This window comes from Archocentrus centrarchus, chromosome 11 (assembly GCF_007364275.1).
Source record: "Archocentrus centrarchus isolate MPI-CPG fArcCen1 chromosome 11, fArcCen1, whole genome shotgun sequence".
NCBI lineage: Eukaryota > Metazoa > Chordata > Actinopteri > Cichliformes > Cichlidae > Archocentrus > Archocentrus centrarchus.
Window position 1 is genome coordinate 405,529 of NC_044356.1, and position 25,399 is coordinate 430,927.

Sequence of the window (25,399 nt, forward strand, 5' to 3'; positions counted from 1 at the left end):
TATAGAAATGTTGTTGCTGATGAACCCTGTGACAGATGGGTGACCTGTCCCCTGCCTCTTGCCCTATGGCAGCTAGGATAGGCTCCAACCCCCCCTGCAACCTTGAATTGGATAAGTGGAAGAAAATGGATGGATGGATAGCTGCTGATGACACACAACTGTTTATATGTAATCAAACTGATTTGGGGAAATTATCTAATTTTCGGAAATGCAAATGTCACTAAAAAATAGGCATTGTTGGATGTAATGCATTACAAAGTAGACTAAAGCAATGCTTCTGTCTCCCTCTGACTTCTTGGCATGGAGCTGCATCCTGGAAAATATCCAGTCCTACAGTTGTGTCACTGCACATGTTAAGGACATTATGGCAGAGAGCACAATCTGTGGAAGTATCAATTATTGTGCAGGGCTATGGATCAAAAAGCTGCAACGTCTAGCTTTCAGGTAAAGCTGTCACTCTTAAGTTAATTAGTAAGCTTGTTGCTGGTTATGAGATGGAGGAAATACAATCAGTATCTACTGTACTACTACACAATGAGGTAAAATAAATTCAGACATATTTAAATGTACAGTAGGTTTTACACCATCTGGCTAAGCTAAATACAAATGTACTCTAGTGAGTTACCTTTCTGTCCTGGTAATGCTGGAATGTAACAGATTACTTTTCAAGGGTAGTAATTTTGTATGATAAGTTACTTTTAAAGGTAAAATTACCCAAACACTGAAAATATGGAAAGTGAAACGGTTTTTGTATGACACTCACTTGAAGCTGAGTTTAATGACTTTCTTGGAGAAGAAGTCTTCCAAGCCCTCATCCAGCTTTCCCATGATGCTGTTCTGCTCTGCTTCCTGTGGTACTGAGCTACCAGTGGCCTCCCGCTGAAAGAGACCAACAGAGACAAAGGTTTTAGTGAAGAAAAACATCAAAACAAAAACATTCAATTATCAAAGCATTAAGTTAAAATCTCCTTAAGAGCTAGCATTATGGTTCACAGAACAAAACTTCATAAATTCAAAACAGGAATCTACAGTGTCCGCCAGCTGTTCCAATAAGCCCAGTCTGTTCTGATTGGTCAGCTCCCCTGGCAAGAGCAGGTACTTTGCACTATTATGCATAAGATCTGCTGAAATTCTAAATTCAGGAAAGAATTTTATTGGATGCAAAACATATTAACACCTCATTCTATGGAAAATAATGTAAACTCTAAAATACAACTAAGAATACTCACAAGAACTTAAATGAACACTTTTAAATGAATAATCTGGTAAATATTGGTACATCTGTCACATCAAATTAAAATGTGGTATTGCTTTATGTGCCATGCTAAAGCGACACAGTTTTAAACAAAATATGCTAAATACATGCCAGCCGGTGTCTGGCTCTGTTAGAGACCTACATGTGGCCGACTGGGATTTGTCCTCTTAGGTTTTGGCCGGAATTTGGTGTGATGTTCCAGTGTTTTATGTTCCATAGGTGGCAGCTCAGCCAGTGGGACAGATTTTGCATCCTGTGGAGTCGGGGGAAGTGGAAGGTCTCCATAGTAGGCTGATGTTCTGTCTGACAGCTGTGAAGGAGAAGGAAGAGGAGGGTCCTCGACATGGATGGGTACCTCTTCCAGAGCTTTGTCGAGGTCAAACTCCATCTCTGACAGGCAAAAAAAGCGACTGACTTAGTACAGAGGGTCTAGAGCCTTATCAGAAGCTGTGCTAAGCTGTGTTTCTATAAGTTTAAACTTCAGTCTGTCTACTGACCAATAGAAATGAGATGCTTTATTTATCTAGTTTACTACAGAAAGGAATGTTCCTGTCTTTTCTTTTCTTTGAGCCATCTGGAAGAAATGCTTGCTTACTGCCTCCATATTGTATAACAGAGTGTTTGCTTTCCACCTCCCAAAGTTCAAAGGGTTACAGGCAGTTTGTCTCCACATCACTTACCAAACGCCACAGAGATAGGCCTCAGCATCCTGACCAAAATACTCTTCCGCTTGGATTTAGGTATCATCTAAAAAGCAAAAGCATTTATTATTTTTTTTATTGTCACACAAATATGTGGAAAGTCATATGATCAAAAAGTCTTGCTACTGTGGTTATAAAGACAAAAAAATTGGGGGGCTTGGCCACTATCTTCATCACAGTCCTCTCCCAGTGCAGTGCTGCACTGCTCCCAGGACTCTGCCATATTTGGATAGCTCTCTGGAAGTCCCATTCTTTGAGGAGACATTTGTGAATCCTACTCCATGACAAAACAGCAATTTGTCAACTTAAAGTTTGGGGAAATCTAAGAATAGTTAGACAGTTTAGACCTGGAGAACAGATTAACAGTGCAGAAAAGTTTGTACACTGCAGATTCTCCACTGAAAACTGCTGTCTGGTCTTTGGCTCTCATCACCAGTAACAAGCCTCAAAATGATTACTGCTGTGAAAGAGAAGGTGATGTTTGCTCTTTATGCCAGTTGTAGGCCCATGGTGAAATCACGAATGCCCCCCTAACTCCCAGGGTGTGATCTAATGTAGCAGGAGGAGCTGCAAGAGGAGACCACTTTGAAGGGGATAACAACCTGTTTTTTCTTTTTTTTTTAAAAGCACAGTCTCACCACTTTTTGGTCACACTTTATGCAACATGTCTTCAACTCTGCAAAGCTTTTGTGTTCTAAATATTTATAGCACATCATTCATATTGGTGTCTTCCTACCGTGGAGTCCATATCATCCAGGTCATTTTCCTGCCCCCAGTCTTGTTTCTGATCCTTGTCATGGTTCTCTGGTTGCAGAACTGTCTCATCCAAGACCTCTGTCTCCATATGTGGCTCCTGATGCACCAGAGGTTGCTCCTTTTTGATCAGATGGTCGGCCTGGAAATAGACAGAGAAAGGATGGGGGATAGCCAGAAAGAAATAAGCAAGGAGAAAAGGAAAAGCAGGCAGACAGGTGGAGAAGACACTAACCAGAGTGCGCTGTGATCTGGACAAAGACTCCAGGATCTCATCCACGATGCGATCAGAGAGAAATGAGGCAATGCTGAGTTTCACTTCACTGTCAACACAAACAACAAGAGACATATGTTACAAATCTGTACAGTTGATGGCTACCTGAGTCGTTTATTTGTAATTGTTGCAAACTGTGATGAGGTTCTGCAGTGAGAGATTAAAACCAGCCACAGCAACTGTCCTGCAGGTGTGAAAAATTCAGGAAAGTAAGGAAGGAAAGTAAGAGACAATACCCATTCCCACTAACTTTAGCATCTATAATTCTGTGATTAAACCATATGACTTTCAAATTATGTTGAAATTTTGAAGAGATATAAAAACAAACTTGAACCATATCTCAGTGCCATCTTCTGACCTTGCTGTCCACCCCCCCCCCTCCCAATAAAAATAAATAAAATTTCAAATGATGGCAGTGAAACGTCTAACAAATCATGGCTGATTAACATATTTGAGAAATATTACAAAATGCTACAAGGCTCCTGAAGCATTTTTGGTATTCATGTGATTAGTGGGTAAACAGGGCTTTGTTAATCACTGCTTTAATTAGAAAAATAATGTATTGAGACTGAGAAACAAAATCACCACCTCTGCCTACATTCAGTTCAGTAAATACTGGCATTTCTTCCTTAACATAAATAAACTTCTTTTCCATTACAGACCTGATCTTATTGATGATGTCAACCCCGGACTGCTCCAGCAGCGTGGTGGTGACAAAGCTGTGAGGAATAGTCATCCTCCCTGCACCGGCCTTCAGCAGCTCCTGACGAAGGCTGCTCTTCTTCATCACATGAGGACACAGGGCCTCAGCAGCATCCACCATGGTCTGCAGCATCATCTGAGGCAAACGAGTTCATAAGCTGCATTTCAGTCACACAGTTAAGATTAGAGCCAACAGTACTCTTCCAGTTTAATCATTTTAGTTTTGGAGGTAAAAACAGCTCTTCTGTACCTGCAGCTGTTCCTCCATCACTGTTGCTACCTCTCCAGCCATTGACTCCAGTTTATCCTGAATAGGTCCAACACACGGACCTTTGGAACCCCCACTCCTAAGGTGGTACAGGTTGGGAAGCAGCTGAGATAAAAAAAAAAAAAAAAAAAAAAAAAAAAAAAAAAAAATTAAAAAAAAACACCCAGGAATATGAGTGAGGAGCAGTTGAGACCCTGCTTATAGTTGGCATCTGATTTAGTCTCCATGACAAGTAAAGGTTGTGATATTAGCGTTGGTGGATTTGAAGACTTCTGTTTGTGAGCTGCATGTTCTTACAGTTTTGGAATTCCTGGCATCCTTCATGAGGTTCTCGGCCACCTTCATGTCCTCTTGAACAGCGCTGGTCTCTGTGAACCTCAGAGAGTTCAAATGATCCTGCACCCTGACACATATCGTGTCCATCATCTGCATCATGCAGAGGTCAGAGATTAGGCAACAGTAATATGTTAATTATTTACACTAAATATTGAATTTTTCATTAAGTCAAGTTAAGTCACTTTTATCTATATAGTACAATTTAAAAATAAAAAAACAACCAAAATTTGATCAAAGTGCTTTCCAGTTGGAGCAGATGGATTAACAATCAGAGTAGCTGTTAATAAACAAACAAAATAGCATGATAGCACAAACATGATAACAAGTACACAGCTAAACACAACTTTGTACTTTCTGTTGCATGGCACTAAACGGGTGGACCTCCAATCTCATTGTACATCCTGTGTAATGACAATAAAGGCAATCTATTCTATTCTAAAAGGAAAACACACATACACACACACATATTATATATATATATATATATATATATATATATATATATAAAGTAGAAAACAACAAAAAAAGTGTAATAAAAAGTACAAGAGCACTGCATAGCAGGTACCAACATTTGGCTGTTTTGGATTCACAGCGGGCGGGGGGGGTGTCAAAGTGCTGTTATAGTAAAGTCAGTGAAAGTGTGTTAAGTCTGAGGAATCTAGCTTGCCCAGTATGCCTCTATGGTGTGAATTAGAACATCCTAGGTTACATCGTTCGGATTACAGCTCAACTTTAAAGTTTCTGTGGAACAGACATGGCAGACGCAGAAGCTGAGGCTGATAATACCTCGACTTTTTCTTCAAAACAGCTGAGCTAAAAATCCACATTAAACTAAATTAACAACAAATTAGACGGAAGAAATACAGAAAACAAAGAATGAAAGAAAGCGATGAATAAACGAGCTGTTATTTAATATACCACATTAAAACCAAAAACACAAAAAGCAGAAAAAAATCCAGAATTGGAATTTGATTAAATTATGGGTTTGCTAATGTAATGTGAGCATGCTGCTGTGCCTGCCTGCTGAGTGGTGGTGGTGACGATTCCCTGCTGTAGTCTGTACGCCTGCTCCTGGAGGTATCTACGTGTCTCATGGTTCCTCAGTAGGTACTGCTCCATCTCCATAAGAAAACACAGAAACAAATGAACTTTCAGAAATGTGTGAACACAGAGCGGAGACTCTTTTCAAGTCTGAAAAAAAAAAAAAATTACAAATAACCTTGAGCAAGGCATCCTCTGTCTTTTCTGGATTTGCCTTCAGTGCCTGAGCTGCATCCATGATGGGAACAGGCATAAAACGAATGGTGTAGTTCCTGATGGACATAGACCACATTTTATTCATTCATACAAAGCCAGTGCAGGGCCTTAAAGCTGGCAGCTACACCTTCCTGTACACTCACTTCTCCAAAGCAGCAGCAACATCCTGTAGCCCCTGAGGGCTGACGTTGTTTCTGTCCCACACTAACGTCCTGCAGACCGACACACACCAAAAACATAAAAACTAAACAGTGAAACTAATGAAAGAATAAAAACACTTTAGTAAATAACTCTGCTTCCATATAGTATGTTCAATGAAAAAACTTCTAAAAAAGAAAAGACTCCATGAATGTTTTTGTTCATTATTTACGTCTTTCCTGTCTGAGAGACACAAAGATCACTGCAGAATTCCCAAGTATTGAATTTTGGCAGTTTTTTAAAATGACCAATAAATACAAATAATCTTCAGCATCACACTGACTTGACTTTCATGATTGCATGAGTTAAAGATAAAACACTGGTTCCAAGTTCACCTGAGCTTAGTGTTGATCTGCAGGGCCTTGGCCAGTATCTTAGCCCCCATGTCTCCCATGGAGTTTCCACTGATGTCCAGTTTTGTGAGAGAGGTGTTGCTGCCCAGAGCGTTGAGGACGATGGAGAGGTCAGCCTTCAGTTTAGAATCAGCCAGGGACAGCGAGGCCAATGGCTACAAACAGGGAAGCAATGGATGATTTTAGCTTCAGTGCCTTTTGAGTACTTAAAGAACACAAGGATGAATTTAAAGCCTTAAACACAAATTTGGTAGACAATGATATGATGGTTCATAGATTCTTATAAAGTTTCACTTACTGATTCCTCTTCTTGAATCATATTAACCAGAGTGTCCAGGACCTGAGCCACATTTCTGTAGGAAAGGTTATAGAGGATTATAGTCTACTTAGGAGAGCCATTTTTGAAACCATGTTTGTGGTTTGTCACTCACTTAGCCTTGATATTGTTAAAGTTTTTGCCCAGTGAAAGATGTCTGATTGAGCGGTTCTTGGCCAGCCATACAAGCAGGGTGGTCAGGTCCATATCCAAACCTAAGTGAGGCACCACAAAAATATGAATGAACCAAGTTCACACTCAAAGCTTGTACGCTTTAAAGGATAAAATGTCCTCACCATTGTCAGAAATATCTAGACTGGTAATGTTGGGGATCTCAGCGATACAACCCTCCAGGATCTGGGAGCCTCCAGAACGCAACTGAGAGCAAAAGACAGTCAGTGGTAAATATTTTTCAGAACCTAACATTTTAAATTTTAATATTTGGTTTTATTTATATAGTACAAATCACAACAGCTGTTACTCAAGGCACTCTGTAAGGTTAAGACCCTAAAATAATCCAATGAACCTCAATGAGAAAGTAAATGGCAACAGTGGAAAAAAAAGAAAGAAGAAAAAACAAGTTTCCCACAGAACCGTGCTCAGGGGAGGAAAGTCATCTTTCATAATTGACTGGAGTGCGTGAAAGCACAGATAAAACATCCAATTGCAGTCTTACCTCACAGCAGCTGAGATCCAGAGATACGTTGCTGAGGTTTGGGTTGCAGCCGAGCCCCAACAATAATGATCTGCAGACAGACAAATTAGACGAGTCTCAGAAACAATGACTTCCAGACATCAGTGTCACTTTTTTCAAATTAGTAATCTTCTCTCCTTGCTGCCCTTGCTTTTATAGCAATAAATGATCTCCAAGGTTTCCAGAAACCAGATTTCAACTTGCTACACAGTAAATTTAATATTCAAAATACTAACAGGGAACCTGCTATGCTCATTCATTTATACTGTTACAATGATCAAAGCAATTCAGGCAATGACTTCAGTTTATGTACTAGTAATCCCCGTGAGTCAGAAGCTCAGGCTTCAGACTGCACCAAACACTCAGTTTCAGACATATTTTTTCTACTCTTGTCTCTGTGTGATGTTAATGAGAAGCACCCAACTTTGGCTGTATGCACAGAAGCCTCACCAACCAGACAATCAAGTTTGCTTAAAGAGAGGACAACTCTATAGGAAGATGAGCTAAAATGGTTAATTTCAGAGAGAGAATAAACTTGAGGTGTTGCCCCAAAGCCCACTATAAAATAAATAAGGATTATTTCAAGCTACTATAGAAGCTACAAAGGAACTGCAGTAAAGTCCAACAAATTTTAATTTATTTTGGATTTTCTCTAATACACACAGGATCAAAAGTATACACACACCCCCACTGATATTTGGTTAAATGTCCCTCAGCAAGTTGCACCTTGATCAGATGCTTTTGGTAGCCACGAGCAAGCTTCTGAAATCATTCCAGCTGGATATTTGAGCACCTTTTTTTTTTTTTTTTTTGGCAGAATTGGTAGAGTTCATTTAAATTGATTGGTTTCCTGGCATGGAAATGGCTTTTAAGCGTAGTCCACAAATTTTCAACAGGGTGAAGGTTGGGAAGGTCATTCCAGAAGCTTAATGGGCCATTTTTTTAAACAACTGCAGATAATCAGTTCAAACAACATAAAGTTACTAAAACTACTTTGCCAAGGTCTTGAAGAAGACTCAAACTGTCATTCTCAGATGAGAAGAAACTGGTGCTCAGGAACAACCCAGGAGCCATCAAGGCTCAAGCCTGTCACGAACTGGAAACTGCTGAAACACCAGTGTCACCATCAACAGTGACGTGAGTTTTACATTACAAGGGACTGAGAGAATGCCGACCAAGAAAGAAACCTCTGCTCCAAAATCAACACCTTCAAGCTCAATCGAAATTTGCTGCCGCCCACATGGACAAACCCAATGTCTTCTGGAGAAAAGTCAGATGAGACAAAGATTGAGTTATTTGCCCACAATGACAAAAAGTATGTTAGAGGAGTAAAGGAGAGGCTTTCAAACCTAAGAACACTGTACTGATCATCAAATATGGTGGTTGTAGCATCATACCCTGGAGCTGTTTTGCTTTTAGTGGTGCTAGTACATTGCACAAAGTGATTAGAATAATGAAGGAGGAGGACCACCTCCAAATTCTTCAGCTTCACCCCAAATCTACAGCAGAACAGTTGGGTGTTCCAACAGGATAATGATCCCCAAAACACATCAAAACTGTTTTTGGAATGGATAAAGCAGGCTAACATTAAGCTTTCAGGAACAGCCTTCCCTAAGCACCAACCTCAACCCTATTGAGAATCTGTGGATTATGCTTAAAAGCTGGGTCTGTGCCAGAAAACCAGCCAATCTAAATGAACTCTACCAGTTCTGCCAAGGACAGTGCCCAAATATTCAGCCAGAATTATGCCAGAAGCTTGTTGATGGTTACCAAAAGCTTCTGGCTAAGGTGCAACTTGCTAAGAGACACTAAAATATTAGTGGGGGTTTATGAATGTATTTGACCTTGTGCAGATTAGAGATAATCAAAAATAAATTCAAAATTGTTCATCCAATTCTTTTTTTTAAGTCATGCAAGATGTATGGTGTATAATCATTCCACCCTGGAAAAAGAAGAATTTAAAGAAATCATTAAAAGCCACAAATTACCATGACATTCACACCCATGACGAGCGGATGGCAACTTCAGACCACAACTGTCTATGATGCAGATGCAGTGTTGGATAGCTCAACAAATTTTACAGTTTCCATTTGAGCCCAGGTAGAATGACTGAAATGTTTGTTTCACATTCTTTGAATGTGCTTCAGGTCTGAGGAAACCACGGACTGATTTTTATGTCATGTGAAATATGTACAAAACACGTGTTTTTAAAATCACATTCTGGTGGAGATTTTCTTACTTCAGAGCCTCCAGAGGCAGTCTGGTTCCTGACAGACTGACAGAGTTCAGAGCCTGAGCAGAGCTGAAGAACTGCTTAAAGGACTGAGGGAATTCTTTACACTTCCTGTGTGAGTGTGAGGAGACATTTGTTAATTTCAGCACATTCAGAAAACAAATTACTGGAACTGAAACTCTAAATTTTGATTATTGAAAAACATTTTGTTGAATGGGGCTTGCTGGAGAGGAAATCAAAAATAGATAACAAATGACTGAAAGCATAACAGTCTAGAGTGGGTAACCTGTATTCTGTCAGATAATCTGGGATATCTGTAAAAATATCATATTAAATCCGCATGCTGTCCCATAGGTGAGTGTGAATTTAACATCTGACCTGTGAGAAAAGACGGTTTTGGACATATTGAGGACAGAAAGATGCTTCAATGGTCCTCTGAGCAGGGATGAACACACCTGAATATAGGAACAAAAAAAAATGATGACAGACAAGGACATGATACAACCACAAAACCTGACTTTTTATTTTAAATTTGTCTTAGATTTTGTTTTGTACACTACTCTGACCTGCTCCAGAGAGCAGTCGCTGTTGGATAGATCGAGAGTTTCCAGGCAGTTGGACTGACTCAAGAAGCTGTGCAGGTTCTGAGAAGAAAAAGAAAAAAAAGACACACACAACTCCTCACATTTTCACACTGTTCAGGAACTTAAAAAACAGGCATGGTGATGTTTGATATGAGAAATGGAGCGGAGGGTGACTGCATACCGGGAGGTCATCGCCTCGGAGGGAATTTCCCGACAGATCAAGATGTGTAAGGGTAGAGGCCACAACTGGGTTGGCACAGAGAGCCTGACAGAGGCTGTTTATCCCTGAAATTAATGACAAACATGCTCTTTCAAAAATAAAATTCACAAAATATAACATCGTCTATGTTTTCCCCTGTTTGCTCACCTTTAGGAGACATGGAAGTCCTGGAGAGGTTCAGGTGCTTTAGACCCATGGGCAGTTTAGCAAACTGAGTGCTCAGAACAGCAATACCTGCAGAAACAAACAACTTAAATATCTGAAGTTAGATTTTAAAAAGCTGTAATTTGACCACCAGAGGGCGCTTGACTACACCTGGGAGCCCTGTAGGGAGTTGGCTAACAGAAGTCTGAACAAATGTTTAAAAAATGATCAATTAAAACACACTGAGAATTGAAATTAATGGACAATCAGAAATATATAAATTAATGTTCTACATTAACATAAATATCCCCTCTTTTACATTACTGAAACTTTTAAGGACAAGCTGATAACTCATATTTGTTTGGCAAACTGTATATACTCATAAAAACATGGCCTGCAGTGCGAGCGTATGGGTGTGTACAGATTTCCTTTAACCTTTGTCCTCCAGTGAGTTGTTGCTCAGGTTGAGTGTGTGAAGCGTGGAGGCAGGATTATGTGACAGAGCACTGGCCAGTTTCTGAGCAAATTCACTGCAGGAGAAGAAGAAACAGCAGGTTAACAAACTGGACTACATTTCAAGACAACCAAAGAAAACGCTAATAAAGACACATTTAATGTCCTAATCTCAACAGACTCAGTCAGTCTGGGTCTTTATTTATTGTTAACTGACAAAGAAACGCGCATAAGTAACATGGACCTAGCTCTCTGATTGGACCTCAAACCTTTTAAGTCCAGCACCGTCCAGCACCAGCTCCTCCAGCCGGCTAGATCGAGCCACCACTCTCAAAATCTGGTCACACACATCTGTTGACTGGAAATATACAAAACACAGCCTTAAACTGAATTTCACTCACATCAGTGACATTTAAAAGGCACCATAAAAAAGAGAAGGGGCTGAAGGTAAACTGTATAGTGAGAGATTATTTTTAGTTCAGGTCATTATTTAGAGTTCTGACTAAAACAAAACAAAACAAAACAGAAGGCCAGGTGTGCAGTGTTTATCATCGATGATAAAGTGGGATTTTTGCAGGACGTTACCAGCTTGTTGTCTTTGATGGAGAGTCTGGTAAACCATTGGTTGTATTCCAGAGCTGCAATGATTGGCACCAAATCCCTGAAAGAATAAAATAAATATGCCTTCATGCCAGAATAAATACATCTGCTCATCCTAGGGCATCAAATACTGCTGTTCTCTCAGAAATTGTGTTCTGGGTTAAATTATGCCCCTTTCCTCTTATTAACCCAGTGCTTTTAAATATGATGCCAAGGGTTCCTGTACAAGTGTCAATAAATGATTTGTTGGAATTGCCACAAGCCTGGTCTATCCTGGCACAAGGACACCGTGTGTGTATGTGTGAGATCCCAGAAGCTTTGACAAAACAGCCATGATGCCATGGGATGAAAATAGGCTGATTAAAAAAACATGAATAAAATGTGGTAATTGCAGTAAATGACAAACAGTCCCTAAAATGAATATTAAATTGGTCCCCATTATCAAAAATCCTTAAATTTATATTCAAATTCACACTTGATTCCTAATGAACCCGAGGGTGTTGGGCAGTTTAAGTACTTGTTCTCCAGGTGAACAAAGTCCTGCAGGTTGAGCTCTCTGGTGTCCTGAGTGAGATAGATCGTGTCCACATCCTGGAGAAGATGAAAAGATCAACAGGTGAGACAGAGAGAAAAGCAAACTGAAAAAAGAGCGACAATGGAAGTACAAAGAGCAGAAATATGCAGCTCCAGCAGATGTGATAAGAATCTGTCTGAGTTATTGCTTCAACATGAACAGCAGAAGAATGGCTATGACTTCACAGTAAAAACATTTGGAGAAGGAGCAGCAGAATAAAAAGAAGAGAGAAAACAAAAACTAGAAAACAGTAGATAAGAAAAAGTTGAAGAAAAAAAAAAAACAAGAAGCTGCTGAATACAGATGAAGGAAGGAAAAACTGTAAAAGAATGATTTCCGTCTGCAGCACCGACCCATTGAACTTCCTCTCTGTATGGCTGACGGAGGTAATCACAGACACACCAGTACTGATGGGAAAAGCCACCTGCAAAGAGTCACATGACAACAATGAATAAGCCCTGACACTTTAAACATGTGATGTGGAATATATAATGTGACTAAGGATGATTTACCGCAGGGTCCCAGGTCAGCTGAGCCCTGTTCATCCCAGATGGCCTGTAGAGCTGCCATCCTGTCTGGAGGCTTCAAATTCAACTTCCTCATCATCTTCCTTCCTTGCAGAGAGAGGAAGGGACAAAAAGAAAGGACAGACATGATCATTTGCACACTTTGTTTACATTTTAAGAGCTTGGACAAAACTCTCAAAGAAATAACTGAGAGAAAAACCAGTTCCAAACTACACTCAGGACATCCATCACTTCATTAACTAATAACAAACATGGACTAAACTTTCATAATCAATTTAGACATTCATCAATTAAAGAGCCTAAAAACATACATTAGGCATCATATTCAGATAGATTGTTTTATCTGGGTGACAGTCCAAAAGCTACAAATGTCTGATTACTATGAACCGTGAACTGGTCACCATGGAAGAGACTGCCAATGCAGAGACTCTCTGTAACATCCCAAGAAAGAGAACAGTCAGAGGAAACCATGTGAACTACAGTATGGTGTCCCCACAGAGGGCTTCAGACTGGTTCTTTGCACAGTCATTTCTAACACACCGCTCTGGCTGTGAGCACAGAAGCCCCACCTACCTGCTCTTCATATGCTGCTGTTTGGGGTCTTTAAAGGCCAGTCAATTAGAGGAAAGCTGTCTTAAATCAGGAGGAGCTAAAACAGCTTTTCTCAGACAGGGGATGAAGTGAGGGGCTGCACCAAGGCCGAGCATTAAGATAAATAAGAATTATTGTAAACTGTGAATCTCACAAAGCCACTTTAGCAGAGCCTAAGACTAAAAATATAAAATAGGAAATGAGCAGAAAAGGTCCTCTGAAGATTTTTACAATAATTTCAAAGCTTCTTTGCTACATCCATAAAAGCCCTTCATGAAACACAATTTTTATCATATTTCAAATCCTTAAAGTTGCATGCACTCTTAAAGATACATTTATGGTCAAATTAGTGGACACTTTTAGTATTATTGTTTTTCAAATTTACAAAAACTGTCACTTTTGAGCATTTATTTAATAAACTGAACACTGAATTTAATTAAAATTTAAAGGCTTTTTAAAAGTCAGTAAAACTTGTTACTGAGTGCGTATTTTTGTCTTCCAACCCTCTGTCAGGCTTTAATGTGTTTCTCTGTCCAACAGTGTCTGCGGCTGCTGGCTGTGTGATACCTACACCGGTGAGCCTACAGGGAGGATCCAGTGCAGGCACCTGCCGATGTGAGCGATCACCTTGTCCACCTCCTCTGTTGAGCCCAGCCGGAGGCTCCACAAACCGTGCTCATACTCTAATAGCAGCTGCAGGGGGCGACACACACAAATGAACAGGACATTCACGAAAAGCTGCAGATGTAAAGTAATGCATTATGATCTGGTTTCCCTGAAAGACTGAGGAGGCTGATGAAGCCTTCACCAGTTTAAAAGATAAAAAAAATAAAATAAAATAAAGACGATGTGTTAAAGAAGACAGTGCCAAGGTTGTAAGGCTGGACCCAAGTGAAACTTCAGACCATGTCTGGCATTTTTCACAATTTGTTTGTGCAAACCTGCTTTTATATGTTTCAACCTTACTTACAAAACGTTGAATGCCAACTTGGCATTCAACGTTTTGAACGAGACACTTGGGCACGGACGATTGAACAACCACCCTAAAACTTGTGCCTAACCATCAGGTTTTGTATGTGTTATATATATATATACATACATATACATATGTATATATATATATACATACATATACATATGTATATATATATATACATACTCACAAACACCCGTAGTCTAAACCAGTCAACAAATCAGAATTTCACACTTTATCATTCCATGTATGTGGCTGTAGTTCAGATGTGTTTATGTATGTTTTGATGTCATGAATAAATTGCTGAATAAAAAAACCACTATGATTCCAGTATGATTTTGTTGTTTGTGTGTACCTGTGTGGGCTTGTTGCTGTGGATTCCCTGGATTTCCAGGTAACTGAAGGACTGCTCAACCTGAAATGGGTCAGAAGAGACAGATGTTGAAATTTAATGGTAAAAATACCAAGCTAATCTTGTATTTCCACATCTGATCACAGGGCAGCAGACTGAGTTTTAAAAAAACAGCCTAATGTGTTTTGCTTTTTTTATTAATCCCAAAGGAGAATTTGAACTCTTACAAGGAAAAAGAAACTAAACTGATTATAGGCATACCTCCTTCTGCATGAGAACCAGTAGATCTTCCCAGGAAATGTTTACCCCTTCCACAAAGTGTGAACAGAAGATCCTGCATTTCAGGTGCTGCACACACTCTATACATTAACTCACTATACTGCATTTATCCAGTTGTGCCAATTTCCATTTGTGTCAGACTTTGTGACACATCAAAGATGAAAAAATAAAGTGAAGATGCCATGTGAGCTTTATTTTACATGTCTGAGCCAACAGCTGAATTTCTGAACAACTGAGCTTAACACAGGGGAGGGTAAAATTAGATGTACAGAGATGCAGCATATCTGATTGGCTGCAATATCTAACATACGTGACATTTCATTTTGGGATGAATTGTCCATTTAAGATACAAGAAAGCTACTTGTGCACAAAGTCAGCTCCACAAAGAAAGAAAGCCTCCACAGACTGAAGTGGATTCTCATATTTGGCTGGCACAGGATCCTGATCTCCACAACTAGAAAGAACTAGAAGGTTGACTGTGAGCCAGACCTTATCACCCAACATCACTGTTAGTAATGGGCTTTTAACTGAACTGGGGCAGTATCTGGTGGAAAGAATGAAACCCGGTGTTATAGCAGCAGATCCTTGTTTGACTACCACATGTGGCTGAAATGACAAGGGGTCCACATATTTTTGGTCATGTGTTGAATGAAAGAAAAGTGCTACTTTGACAAGTTTCTTTTTTTTTTTTGAGATGGACTGGGCATAACTTGTCAAGCTCCAGCTTGTTTTGGAGTTAAGCAACAGAGGCAGTTCAGTGTGCCGCAACAACATTCAGCAAATCTTTCTCAATCATCTGGACTATATCACTATCGATATCAGCAATTTTCCAGTGAGGAATCTTTTAAATGCTTATTCATGATGGAGAGAGTGTCCTGAACAAACCTCGAGAACAAGACGTGACCCCCCCCCCCTCCCAAAAAAAAAAAAAAAGGAATGTAAAAAACACTGGCTACAAATAGTTTGCAGCCCAAATGTCTGGAACAGAGCCTCACACACATTTCCCTTTGAATCCAGAGAGAGAATGTAAAAATAATGTGTGGTCACTGCCAAAAAGAACTAGTGTGACTCAGGAAAAGAGGGAGACAAAGATGAGAAGGAAAGAGGGAGGTACGAAAAAGAAAGTGAAAGAGATGAAATGACTAAAGAGCTGTAAGATGATAAAGAGACACAATGCAGAGCAAGAGGGAGAGACTTAAAAAGTGATAAAAATGAGAGAAGGGTTTGGATATAAAGTCTGGACTGCTGAAGAGACAGATGGGAGTAGAAAGGGAAAAAAATATCAATAAGAAATTAAGTGAGTGACCTGCAGAACAAGAGAAATGGAAAGAAAGAGCAAGAGAGAGAGAGGGCGAAGGGCACAGAGAAGCAGTGCCCCCTCCCTTGCCCTCCTCACCAGCTGTTAAATTCCTCCATTGTCTTTTTTTCTCCCTCTGCTGCCTCCCTGGGCTGGGACAGTACATACTGAGAAACAAACCACCCTCTGTTCCACTCTCTCTCTTCACACACAGTTAGAAAAACCACTGGCCCACTCTGGAACAACAGATCAGGGGTCAGCTGGCTGAGCCAAAACTCTATACTCAACAGATTTTATTATTCAAGTTTTACTTGTGTTAGCTGCTGTTTTTGAACTATATTAATCACCTGCAACACCATCCAAAACATTTGTAAACAGGTAAAGTTGTTTTTTTTTCTTTTTTTTTCTTTTCATCTTATCTTGTAGAAACTGCAATCCACTGAAAACTCAACCCAGAAGAAAATTCTCCTTCAACAGTCTAAGGAAGCCTTCAAATGTATTTATGCCAGCTTACAAAAAGACAGAACATCAAAGGCAGAACATCATTTGTTCTAAATAAGAAAGCTGAGGATGCCAAATTCCAAACTCATCAGTACAATCCTTATTTAATCAGGTAATCTGATTAATCCAGACAAACAAAAATCCACCATCAGTTCTTCTCAGTTCTAAACTATCTTTGATAAAAGAAATGCAACATAGAAAATATTTAATAAAGTAAACAGTACTCCACTTTTGACATTTTCTGGATTTTATTATCTATGTGTGATATGTAATTTCATTCATAAATAGTTAGGGCTGGATCAGGTGACACTGAAACATCCCTTAGTTAGTGATCACTCCAATAGGCCTTAGGCAGTTGGGGCTTCCCATGATGCACCGAGTGTTTCTTCTTTCCTCACCTCTTTTCATTCTGTGCTTATACACGACTGTGCATTTAGTCTGGTTCTCTTCCACAGCATGTCTCTTCTCCTGTCTCCCTCCCCTCACCTCCAACCAGTCACGGCTGCCCCTCCCTGAGCCTGCCAAAGGTTTCTTCCTGTTAAATGGGAGTTTTTCCTTACCACTGCCAAGTGCTTACTCATAGGGGGTCATTTGATTGTTGGGTTTTCTTTGTATGTCTGTCTGTGTAGGTTCACAGTCATCCAGGTCATAGTAGTCTCTGGAGATGAAAAAAGGGTGACTGGATTTTCTTTTTATTTCTTGACGATATTTCGCCTCTCATCTAAAAGGCTTCTTCAGTTCTCAAACCAAAAGGTGGAGAGACCCAGGTATTTAAACCCCAGTGGAAATAGTCCCCTGAAGGTGGTTGTGACCCATTACTGTTCATGTGCATAATCACATGTGCCAAGGTGTGAAAGGAGCCGTGGGGTCATTACAATCAGTGGTTTCAGGTGAAACCGATTTAGGACTTTGTCCCATCCTATCAAGTTTGCACCATTGAATAAAATAAATACTCCGTATCTCTGGTAAATTGCTACAGTAATTTTAAGGGCAAATACTAACTTTGCAGACAGATATCATTAGCATTACAGTGGATTCTTCTGTGGCAGGTTAGCTCTCCCATCCCCCATGACAGTACCCCTCTGCACTGCATAAAAACAGTCCTCCAGTTTGTATTTTCTTGAACAGTAGGACCATGTTAAAATGAGAGATTTTTACTTTTCTTGTTTTTGTGTTAGTGCTTGTTATTTAGCTGTCACGCATCATTTGCATCACAGTGAATTTTTTACGTCACAACGATCAGGTGTGAAATAAGATACTTCCTGCAGACAAAAAGCACCCTGCCACCCCATTCTGCGTGTCTGTAGAAATTTCTGAGTGAATACAACTGTTAATATATGGGGTTTTAAAAGTATGGAACCCAGAGCATAATAATAAAACTGGTGTTAAGACATCATGTTGAATTTGCTCCGGGATGCATGCCATAGTATCCTTAGGCAAAATATTGAACCCCAAGTCCAGCATACCGAACCCCAAGTTACTCTCTGACACAAGCATTGGAGTATGAATGTGTGTGAATGTCAGACAGTAAAAGCACTTAGCTTAGTTACACATGGAAGTGCTTGTATGAATGGATGAATGTAAACGTGTTGTATAAGCGCTTTGAGTGTTCAGATAAAGTAGAAAAGTGCTATATAAGAACTAGTCCATTTCTCATGAACCTTCCAACTGTTCTTGTTAACTTGGGACAATAGTGAGAGCATGGACTCTACTTGGAAGAAATTGTTGGTTTCAACAGCAAGTTGAAAAACCTTAAATTTACAGAATTCACACAGTAGTCTAGCCGCCATTTTATTGGTAGTCTTCCAATGTCCCGTTTTCTGGAAGGCACCATGAAATTTGCTGTGTCAGTCACATTTACATTACAAAGACCTGTTCCCTGCCCCCACGTCCATAAAGTTAGCACTGATCCAGGCCTCGAGGTCCAGTGTCCTGCAGCTTTTAGATGTGTTCCTGATCCAACACACCTGAATGAAATGGCTGAATTACCTCCTCAGTATGCAGTCAAATTCTCCAGAGTCCTGGTAATGACTTCTATATTTGACTCAGGTGTGCTCCAGCTATCGGGGGATCACACTTCTCAGCCTCCCTGGTAAGCTCTATGCCAGGGTGCTGGAAAGGACGGTCCATTTGTTGGTCAAAGCTCAGATTCAAGAGGAACAATGGGGTTTACATCCTGGTCGTGGAACACTGGACCAGCTCTTTATCCTCTCGAGGATATTTGAGTGTTTGTGGGCATTTGCCCATCCAGTCTACATGTGTTTTGTTGACTTGGAGAAGGCATTCGACCATGTCCCTCGAGGTATCCTGTGGGAGGTGCTGTGGAAGTGTGGGGTGTCTGGCCCGTTGTTGCAGGCCATTCAGTCCCTGTACAACCGCAGCGAGAGCTTGGTCCGTATTGCTGGCAATAAGTCGGACTTGTTTCCTGTGGGTGTTGGACTTCACCAGGGCTGCCCTTTGTCACAAATTCTGTTGATAATTTTTATGGACAGAATTTCTAGGCATAGCCAAGTGGCGGAAGGCTTCTGCCTTGGTGGCCTCAGAATCTCAACTCTGCTTTTTGTGGATGATGCGGTACTGTTGGATTCATCAGGTGGTGGCCTCCAGCTCGCAGTAGAATATTTCACAGCTGAGTGTGAAGCATCTGGCATGAAAATTAGTACCTCTAAGTCTGAGGCCATGGTCCTCAACTGGAAAATGGTTGAGTGTCCACTGCAGCTCAGGGATGAGTTGCTGCTCCAGGTGGAGGAGTTCAAGTATTTTGGGGTCTTGTTCATGAGGGACGGGAGAAGGGAACAGGAGATTGACAGATGGATTGGGGCTGTGTCTGCAGTGATGTGGACACTCTACAGATCTGTTGTGGTGAAGAGGGAGCTGAGTGTAAAAGCAAAGCTGTCAATTTACTGGTTGATCTACATCCCTCCCCTCACCTATGGTCATGAGCTCTGGGTAGTGATAGAAAGAATAAGATTGCGAATACAAGCGGCAAAAATTAGCTTTCTCCAAAGAGTGGCTGGCCTCTCCCCTAGAGGTAGGTTGAGAGTACCAGCCATTTGGGAGGGGCTCAAAGTAGAGCCACTGCTCCTCCACATCAAGAGGAGCCATTTGAGGTCGATTGGGCATCAGACTAGGATGCCTCCTGGGCGCCTCTTGGGTGAGGTATTCCAGGCATGTCCTACCAGGAGGAGGCCCCGGGGCAGACCCAGGACAGGCTGGAGAGATTGGCTCGCCTGGGAATGCCTAGGGGTCCCCCTGGATGAGCTAGTGGAGGTGGCTGGGGAGAGGGAGGCCTGGGGTTCTCTCCTTAGACAGCCCCGGATAAGTGAAATAAAATGGATGGATGGATGGATGGATGGATGGATGGATGGATGTATGGATGGATTGATGTATGAACAAAGAAATATTTCCTGGGAATAGTTTTGGTGATTTGCAATGTATCTTGCAGTGCAAAATGCCTGAATGGTCAAAGTGACTAAAGTTTTATCCTTTGGGGTGGCTGTGGCTCAGGAGGTAGACCAGGTCATCTACTAATCAGAAGGTTGGTGGTTCAAATCCTGGCTGCTTCAGCCTGCATGCCAAAGTATCCTTGGGCAAGATACTGAACTCCAAGTTGATGTCCAATGGAACTATTGGAGTATGAATGTGTGTGAATGTTAGATAGAAAGCACTTTGAAATAGTGCTTGTATGAATGTGTGTATGAATGGGTAAATGCAAACGTGTTGTATAAATGACTTGAAACTATACAAGTCAAAGTTTTTGTGAAGAAAGCACATCTCTTGGTGACACACAATTGACTCAAAGGGGCATGTTTATACTGGAAAATAGATACGCCCCAGAGGAGGAAGGGATTCCAAGTGGCCATTTTACGTGGCTGTATATACAGTGATCCTTCACCTACCGTGGCGGTTACGTTTCAGAAACCCGCGCGATAAGTGAAAATCCGCAAAGCAGTGGCATTACATTTATTTTATTATTCATATATACTTTAAGGCTTTATAAACCCACTCTCTTACTACAACTTGAATGATGATGAATTATCTAGCCGTGCAGTACTGTTGGCGATGAAGGAGATGACGATGAGACAAATGTACAGTACTGCACAGCCAAGAAGAGCATTACAGCTCTTCTGAAGGCACCACTTCATTAGGTGCTTCATTGGGTGGTGCAGAATCTTCGCCCTCGGCTGTAACTTCTATTTCCGCTAACGGCATAGGCATAACTGATCTCTTTGTCCAAGTGAGGAATATAGTTATGGGGAGTTATATAAATACCCATATACCGCAAAATCATGTGATATATCAAAATCTCTGCAATACAGAATTAAATATATATAAGGTTGAGGTCACGATTCAGTAGTTGGTTCAAAAATCTCAACTGACCCAATTGCCAAACATCCATTTAGTTTTAGTTTGAGCAAACTCCCAACACTCAGCTTCACTTTGTATCAGACTTCTTATTTACATTCTGTCTGACCTAATTCACACTGTCATTACTAAGAAGCCACCCCCCAAAAAAAAGAAAAAAAAAAGAAAAGTTCACCAGGGAGCAATGAAAATAGACGGTACAGAAAAGGAAACAGCAGCAGTAATCTTGGAAACTGTGTTTAACTGCAGTGCTACTTCTCCTTTTTTAAAATTATACAGAACTATGATTACCCGGATTTTCTGAAGCTGTTTATTAAACTTAAAAGTACAAAATGCAAAAGTTCAGAATTCAGTTGAAAATGCCTTTTGCGACTTAAAACACATTAGTTTTATCTTATTTTTGCTCTTTGGTATCTTCCCTCAGCAGTCTGAAAATGGATAACTGTCTCATAGTAAAAGGCATGAACTTGTTCCGACCCCTTCAGATCTCTGTCTACAACATTCAAGAAAATATTTTATCATTACTTTTCTACTCTTTCCAGCATGTTTTTCCTCTCTGTCCCTCCCTCTCACCCTCTAGGTCGAACTTTTCTTCCTGTCACTTCTTTTCTTTCCCACAGGCTGATTTCTCACAGCTGCATTATGGGTAAAACTATCAAATGTCCCCATATGGTGGGACCTGAGAGACACAAGATATGTGAAACAGAGGAAAGACATACTGCACTTTCATAATTTAGATAAATAGAGAACTAAAGAAAAAAGTCTTAAAAAGCAAAAAAAAAGTATTAAAAGCAGTTCAATGTGACCAAAACAAGACAGATTAGAAATATGGTAAAAAGTGCATGCACATAAAGTACAAATCCCATGAAAAGTAATGTATGTTTTAGCAGGGACTTATATATGTATTATTGATCATGTAGTGGGATTTCTTGAACATCAACTTCTGTACTCTGACAGGATGAAAAGAAAAATGATTTGCAAACATAAAAGCCAGGCCAGTCAGACTTAGGACAAAACAGAAATAAAACGATGAAAAGAAAATGAGTACAGAAAAGCGTTAAGCTATACAGGTGATTTACAGGTTTACTAACCTTAGAAGGGACCCTTGCAGTCAGCAGGTAGGCTCGATGTGATGCCAAGGCCTGAGGACAAAGATAGAGACACTGGTAAAGCAGAAAGATGAGGAGGAATAAATGACAGGATTACTTACTGTTTAAAAATGATGGCAATAAGTGAAATTTAGTACTGACAGTAGTTGTCTTTACAACTTCCATTCCAACAGTCTTCAAAGTTTGCCAACCAAAATGTGTAAAAACAATTCAAGTTAACTGTTAACTTTTAGAATTATTTTTGTTACCTAATTTAACATTAGTTCTATTTTAGCTCCGTGTATGTGTGTATATGTCTCCTCTGTTCTGTGTGTTACAGTGAAACATACATATGGGAGGAGATTGGAACAGAAGAGAGACATTTGAAATCAAGATAACATTACTCAAGACATCTTTACATTACCACTAGTGCAATAAAAGCTAAGAATGGAATGGACCTATTATGCTTTTCTAGCCTTAATGACCACTCAAAGCTCTTTAGACTACATACCACATCTAACTATACATTCATACAGTTATTCTATACTGTGTACTTTAGGCACTTCATCTGCCTCATGTCCACAGCCAGTTTAGATTCACAAATTAACTTAAAGCCTTGAGTTTGCTCGAGTCTCGTGAGTTACATAAATATCATCAGCATCATGTGAGCATCCATGTGCTTGCCTGTTGTTTGTGATTAGCCTGAGAAATGTACGCATGCACTGAGGTGGTGGACTTTAAAGAAGTATAACAGGAATGTAAACCTTGCTATTGGGTCACCAGCTCTGCAATCGGAGCTTTCTTAAAAACCAGGGGAAAAAAAAAAAATTGTACTTTTGACTAATAATGCAAAATCATTTTCAATAATGCTCATTTTGTGTCCAAATTTGAGCAGAGTTTGATATAGACAGCTTTGTCTATTTTCCCTTGCAGAAAAGCTGGCAGGAACATTGGCTTCTGGAGAGGGGTTTTAACTGAGCGGGATAATAATATGCATTATTTTTCACCACATGTTGAACCTCAATCCTGGCACAGAATAAGTGCACATTATGGCTGCTCACTCAGCCATTGCCAGAGTAACTCTTACTGACAAAATTAGTAACTTATTTTCATCCTAAGTGTGTGAGCTGTTTTCATGAATTATGGTCTGAAATGGTGGGAATTTAAATGCCCCTTATTATCACTTTTCCACTGCAATGATTTTATAAGGCAAAGAGGGGGGGAGTGAAAGTGAGCTGTACTCCACAGGAGGCTGCACCAGCTGTGGCATCTACAGTAACCCATTGTACAGTTAACTGAGGTCACTCCAGGTCACATCTGCTAACACCAGAGACGAGCCAAGGAGATATGAAGTCCTCGCTGGACGACTAGTGTCTCAGATAATGGGTTGCATGAAATTCAGAACAGCCTATTTTGGTTTATGTAGTCTGGAAACATCTCAGTTCAGGTGTTTTGCAGACAAGCATGCGGTCCGATTCGTATAAGTAAGCAGGTGAGTAAGTCTGCGCAACCAGCCAAGGCAACAGGAATCAGATGGAAGGAAATGCTATCAAAGTCTGCAGGTTCCATCTGAGCTTGTTGTGCAATTATAATTGAGAATTTAATTAGCAATCAATAGCAGTCAATATTTCTATTGTGCTTGTTACTCCCAAAATTTCTTATTATTTGTTACCATCTAATTGGTCAAAGATACTGGAGTTCAATGTCTTCTTAAGCTGTCAATTAAGGCAACTGAGTGGAATAGTTAGTTTCAGCTTCTCAGATTTATGTGGCCTAATATAACTTTAAGATGAATATCTTTGGACTCTGACATTTGGTTGAATAAAATAAGATATTTCTTAAATAAACAGTTTTTTTTATTGTCTGGAAAATTTCATCCATCTATTTCAGATATTTTACATGATTTTTTTCTATAAAATATTCCACAGATGCATTCAAAATTAAATAATTCTTAGTAGTAACGAAGAGAAGAGGAAACTTTGTACAATCTACATACAAACTGGTGCCATGTATTTATAGATCAGGGTTCCTCAAATCCAGGCCTCGAGGTCTGGTGTCCTGCAGGTTTTAGATGTGTCCCTGATCCAACACACCTGAATCAAATGGCTGAATTACTTCCTCAGTATGCAGCCAAGTTCTCCAGAGTCCTGCTAATGACTTCTATATTTGATTCAGGTGTGTTGAAGCAGAGACACATCTAAAAGGTGCAAGACACTGGACCTCGAGGCCTGGATTTGAGGATCCCTGTTATAGATGGTACAATCAGTACCATCTATAACAGGGTGGTTATAGATGGTTGCCAGCACACAATCCTGCAATTATATGTTAGCCCAGAACTGTAAAAGTTTTTTTTTTTATTTTAAAATTTAGGGTCAGTATCTTGTGGAGATTCAAGTTGCTGTAAAAGACACTAATGGCATCAACAGTCAGGTATAGTGGTTTCACAGCAGTAAAAAAGAGCCACATCTTCACAAACTTATTCCTCATGTTGACATGTGTGACACAACCACTGATTCATTTTTACTGGGTTGGGGTTAAAAAAACAATGTCTACTTGACTGTAATTCACACAAATCAAAGCAAATCCAGCCTGATACTTGAGTGTGCTGCCTCATTTCAAGAAAGTATAGCTATAAGGGTGGATTCACCGATCTACAGCTGTGGAATGTGTTGTGTGTACGCCCCAGTGTATGTGTGTGTGTGTATCCCAACACCCTCTGGCTGTGAGTGGGTTGCTTGAGTCAAGTCCTGACAGGAGATGCAGAGCTTTGGTATGTGGACAAAGGAGGGAAAAAAAAGTGTGTTCAAGACTTTAAAAAATGACATGTGCTTAAATGCAATTTCTGACCTGAGAAGATGAGCTTAAAGTAGAAGTTATGATATTCATTCCTCTTCATATTCACACACTGACACAGAGTTGAGGTGAATCAACATACCTGCAATACGTGAAATCAGATACCACAGAAACTCTGTGCTATGTCTTATGTCGTTTGTCAGTTCATAAATGAGTTTTAAATTTGTTGCATCATATCTTCAGCAACACTGCTCAAAAAAAGTCAGACACACAGCTCTATTTCATGCATGACTTCCTCATTTCAGGACTTCCTCAATATGTTTGGAAATTCTTCCTTTTTCCTAAACAAAAGAAGACAATCCTGCAGTAAGAAAACACTCTGAGTAAGAGCACTGGCTCTGCACACCACCCTTTCCCACCTGGACCATAAGTACACATATGTGCAGATGCTGTTTGTGGACTACAGCTCCGCTTTCAACACCACAATTCCATCCAGGCTTATCATGAAGCTTCGGGATCAGTGTCTCCTTATGTAACTGGATCTTGGACTTCCAGACAGGCAGACCACAGGTGGTGCAGATTGGCAGTGTCACATCATCTACACTGATGCTCAGCACCGATGCCCCTGAGGGTTGCATGCTTAGCCCCCTACTGTACTCCCTGTTCACCCATGACTGTACAGCCACATATAGCTCCAACACCATCATTAAGTTTGCAG

The 25,399-nt window shown here is 40.2% G+C and overlaps 1 protein-coding gene across 1 annotated transcript in view; it reads right to left on the reverse strand.

Annotated features, from left to right (window-relative positions):
* carmil1 (capping protein regulator and myosin 1 linker 1) overlaps positions 1 to 25,399 on the reverse strand; it is a 46,379-nt gene that overhangs the window by 12,127 nt on the left and 8,853 nt on the right. Inside the window, exons 3-32 of the mRNA XM_030740724.1 lie at positions 21,892 to 21,942; positions 14,362 to 14,421; positions 13,605 to 13,726; positions 12,428 to 12,525; positions 12,269 to 12,339; positions 11,859 to 11,932; positions 11,327 to 11,402; positions 11,011 to 11,099; positions 10,724 to 10,818; positions 10,292 to 10,378; positions 10,106 to 10,209; positions 9,907 to 9,984; positions 9,719 to 9,795; positions 9,347 to 9,451; positions 7,090 to 7,159; positions 6,710 to 6,791; positions 6,529 to 6,628; positions 6,396 to 6,450; positions 6,080 to 6,252; positions 5,690 to 5,758; positions 5,509 to 5,602; positions 5,310 to 5,408; positions 4,251 to 4,379; positions 3,936 to 4,058; positions 3,646 to 3,821; positions 2,945 to 3,032; positions 2,693 to 2,851; positions 1,936 to 2,002; positions 1,398 to 1,645; positions 764 to 879 (exon numbers count right to left, since the gene is read on the reverse strand). Coding sequence (XP_030596584.1) covers positions 764 to 879; positions 1,398 to 1,645; positions 1,936 to 2,002; positions 2,693 to 2,851; positions 2,945 to 3,032; positions 3,646 to 3,821; positions 3,936 to 4,058; positions 4,251 to 4,379; positions 5,310 to 5,408; positions 5,509 to 5,602; positions 5,690 to 5,758; positions 6,080 to 6,252; positions 6,396 to 6,450; positions 6,529 to 6,628; positions 6,710 to 6,791; positions 7,090 to 7,159; positions 9,347 to 9,451; positions 9,719 to 9,795; positions 9,907 to 9,984; positions 10,106 to 10,209; positions 10,292 to 10,378; positions 10,724 to 10,818; positions 11,011 to 11,099; positions 11,327 to 11,402; positions 11,859 to 11,932; positions 12,269 to 12,339; positions 12,428 to 12,525; positions 13,605 to 13,726; positions 14,362 to 14,421; positions 21,892 to 21,942 — 3,035 coding nt within the window. The remainder of the gene's footprint in view (positions 1 to 763; positions 880 to 1,397; positions 1,646 to 1,935; positions 2,003 to 2,692; positions 2,852 to 2,944; positions 3,033 to 3,645; positions 3,822 to 3,935; positions 4,059 to 4,250; positions 4,380 to 5,309; positions 5,409 to 5,508; positions 5,603 to 5,689; positions 5,759 to 6,079; positions 6,253 to 6,395; positions 6,451 to 6,528; positions 6,629 to 6,709; positions 6,792 to 7,089; positions 7,160 to 9,346; positions 9,452 to 9,718; positions 9,796 to 9,906; positions 9,985 to 10,105; positions 10,210 to 10,291; positions 10,379 to 10,723; positions 10,819 to 11,010; positions 11,100 to 11,326; positions 11,403 to 11,858; positions 11,933 to 12,268; positions 12,340 to 12,427; positions 12,526 to 13,604; positions 13,727 to 14,361; positions 14,422 to 21,891; positions 21,943 to 25,399) is intronic.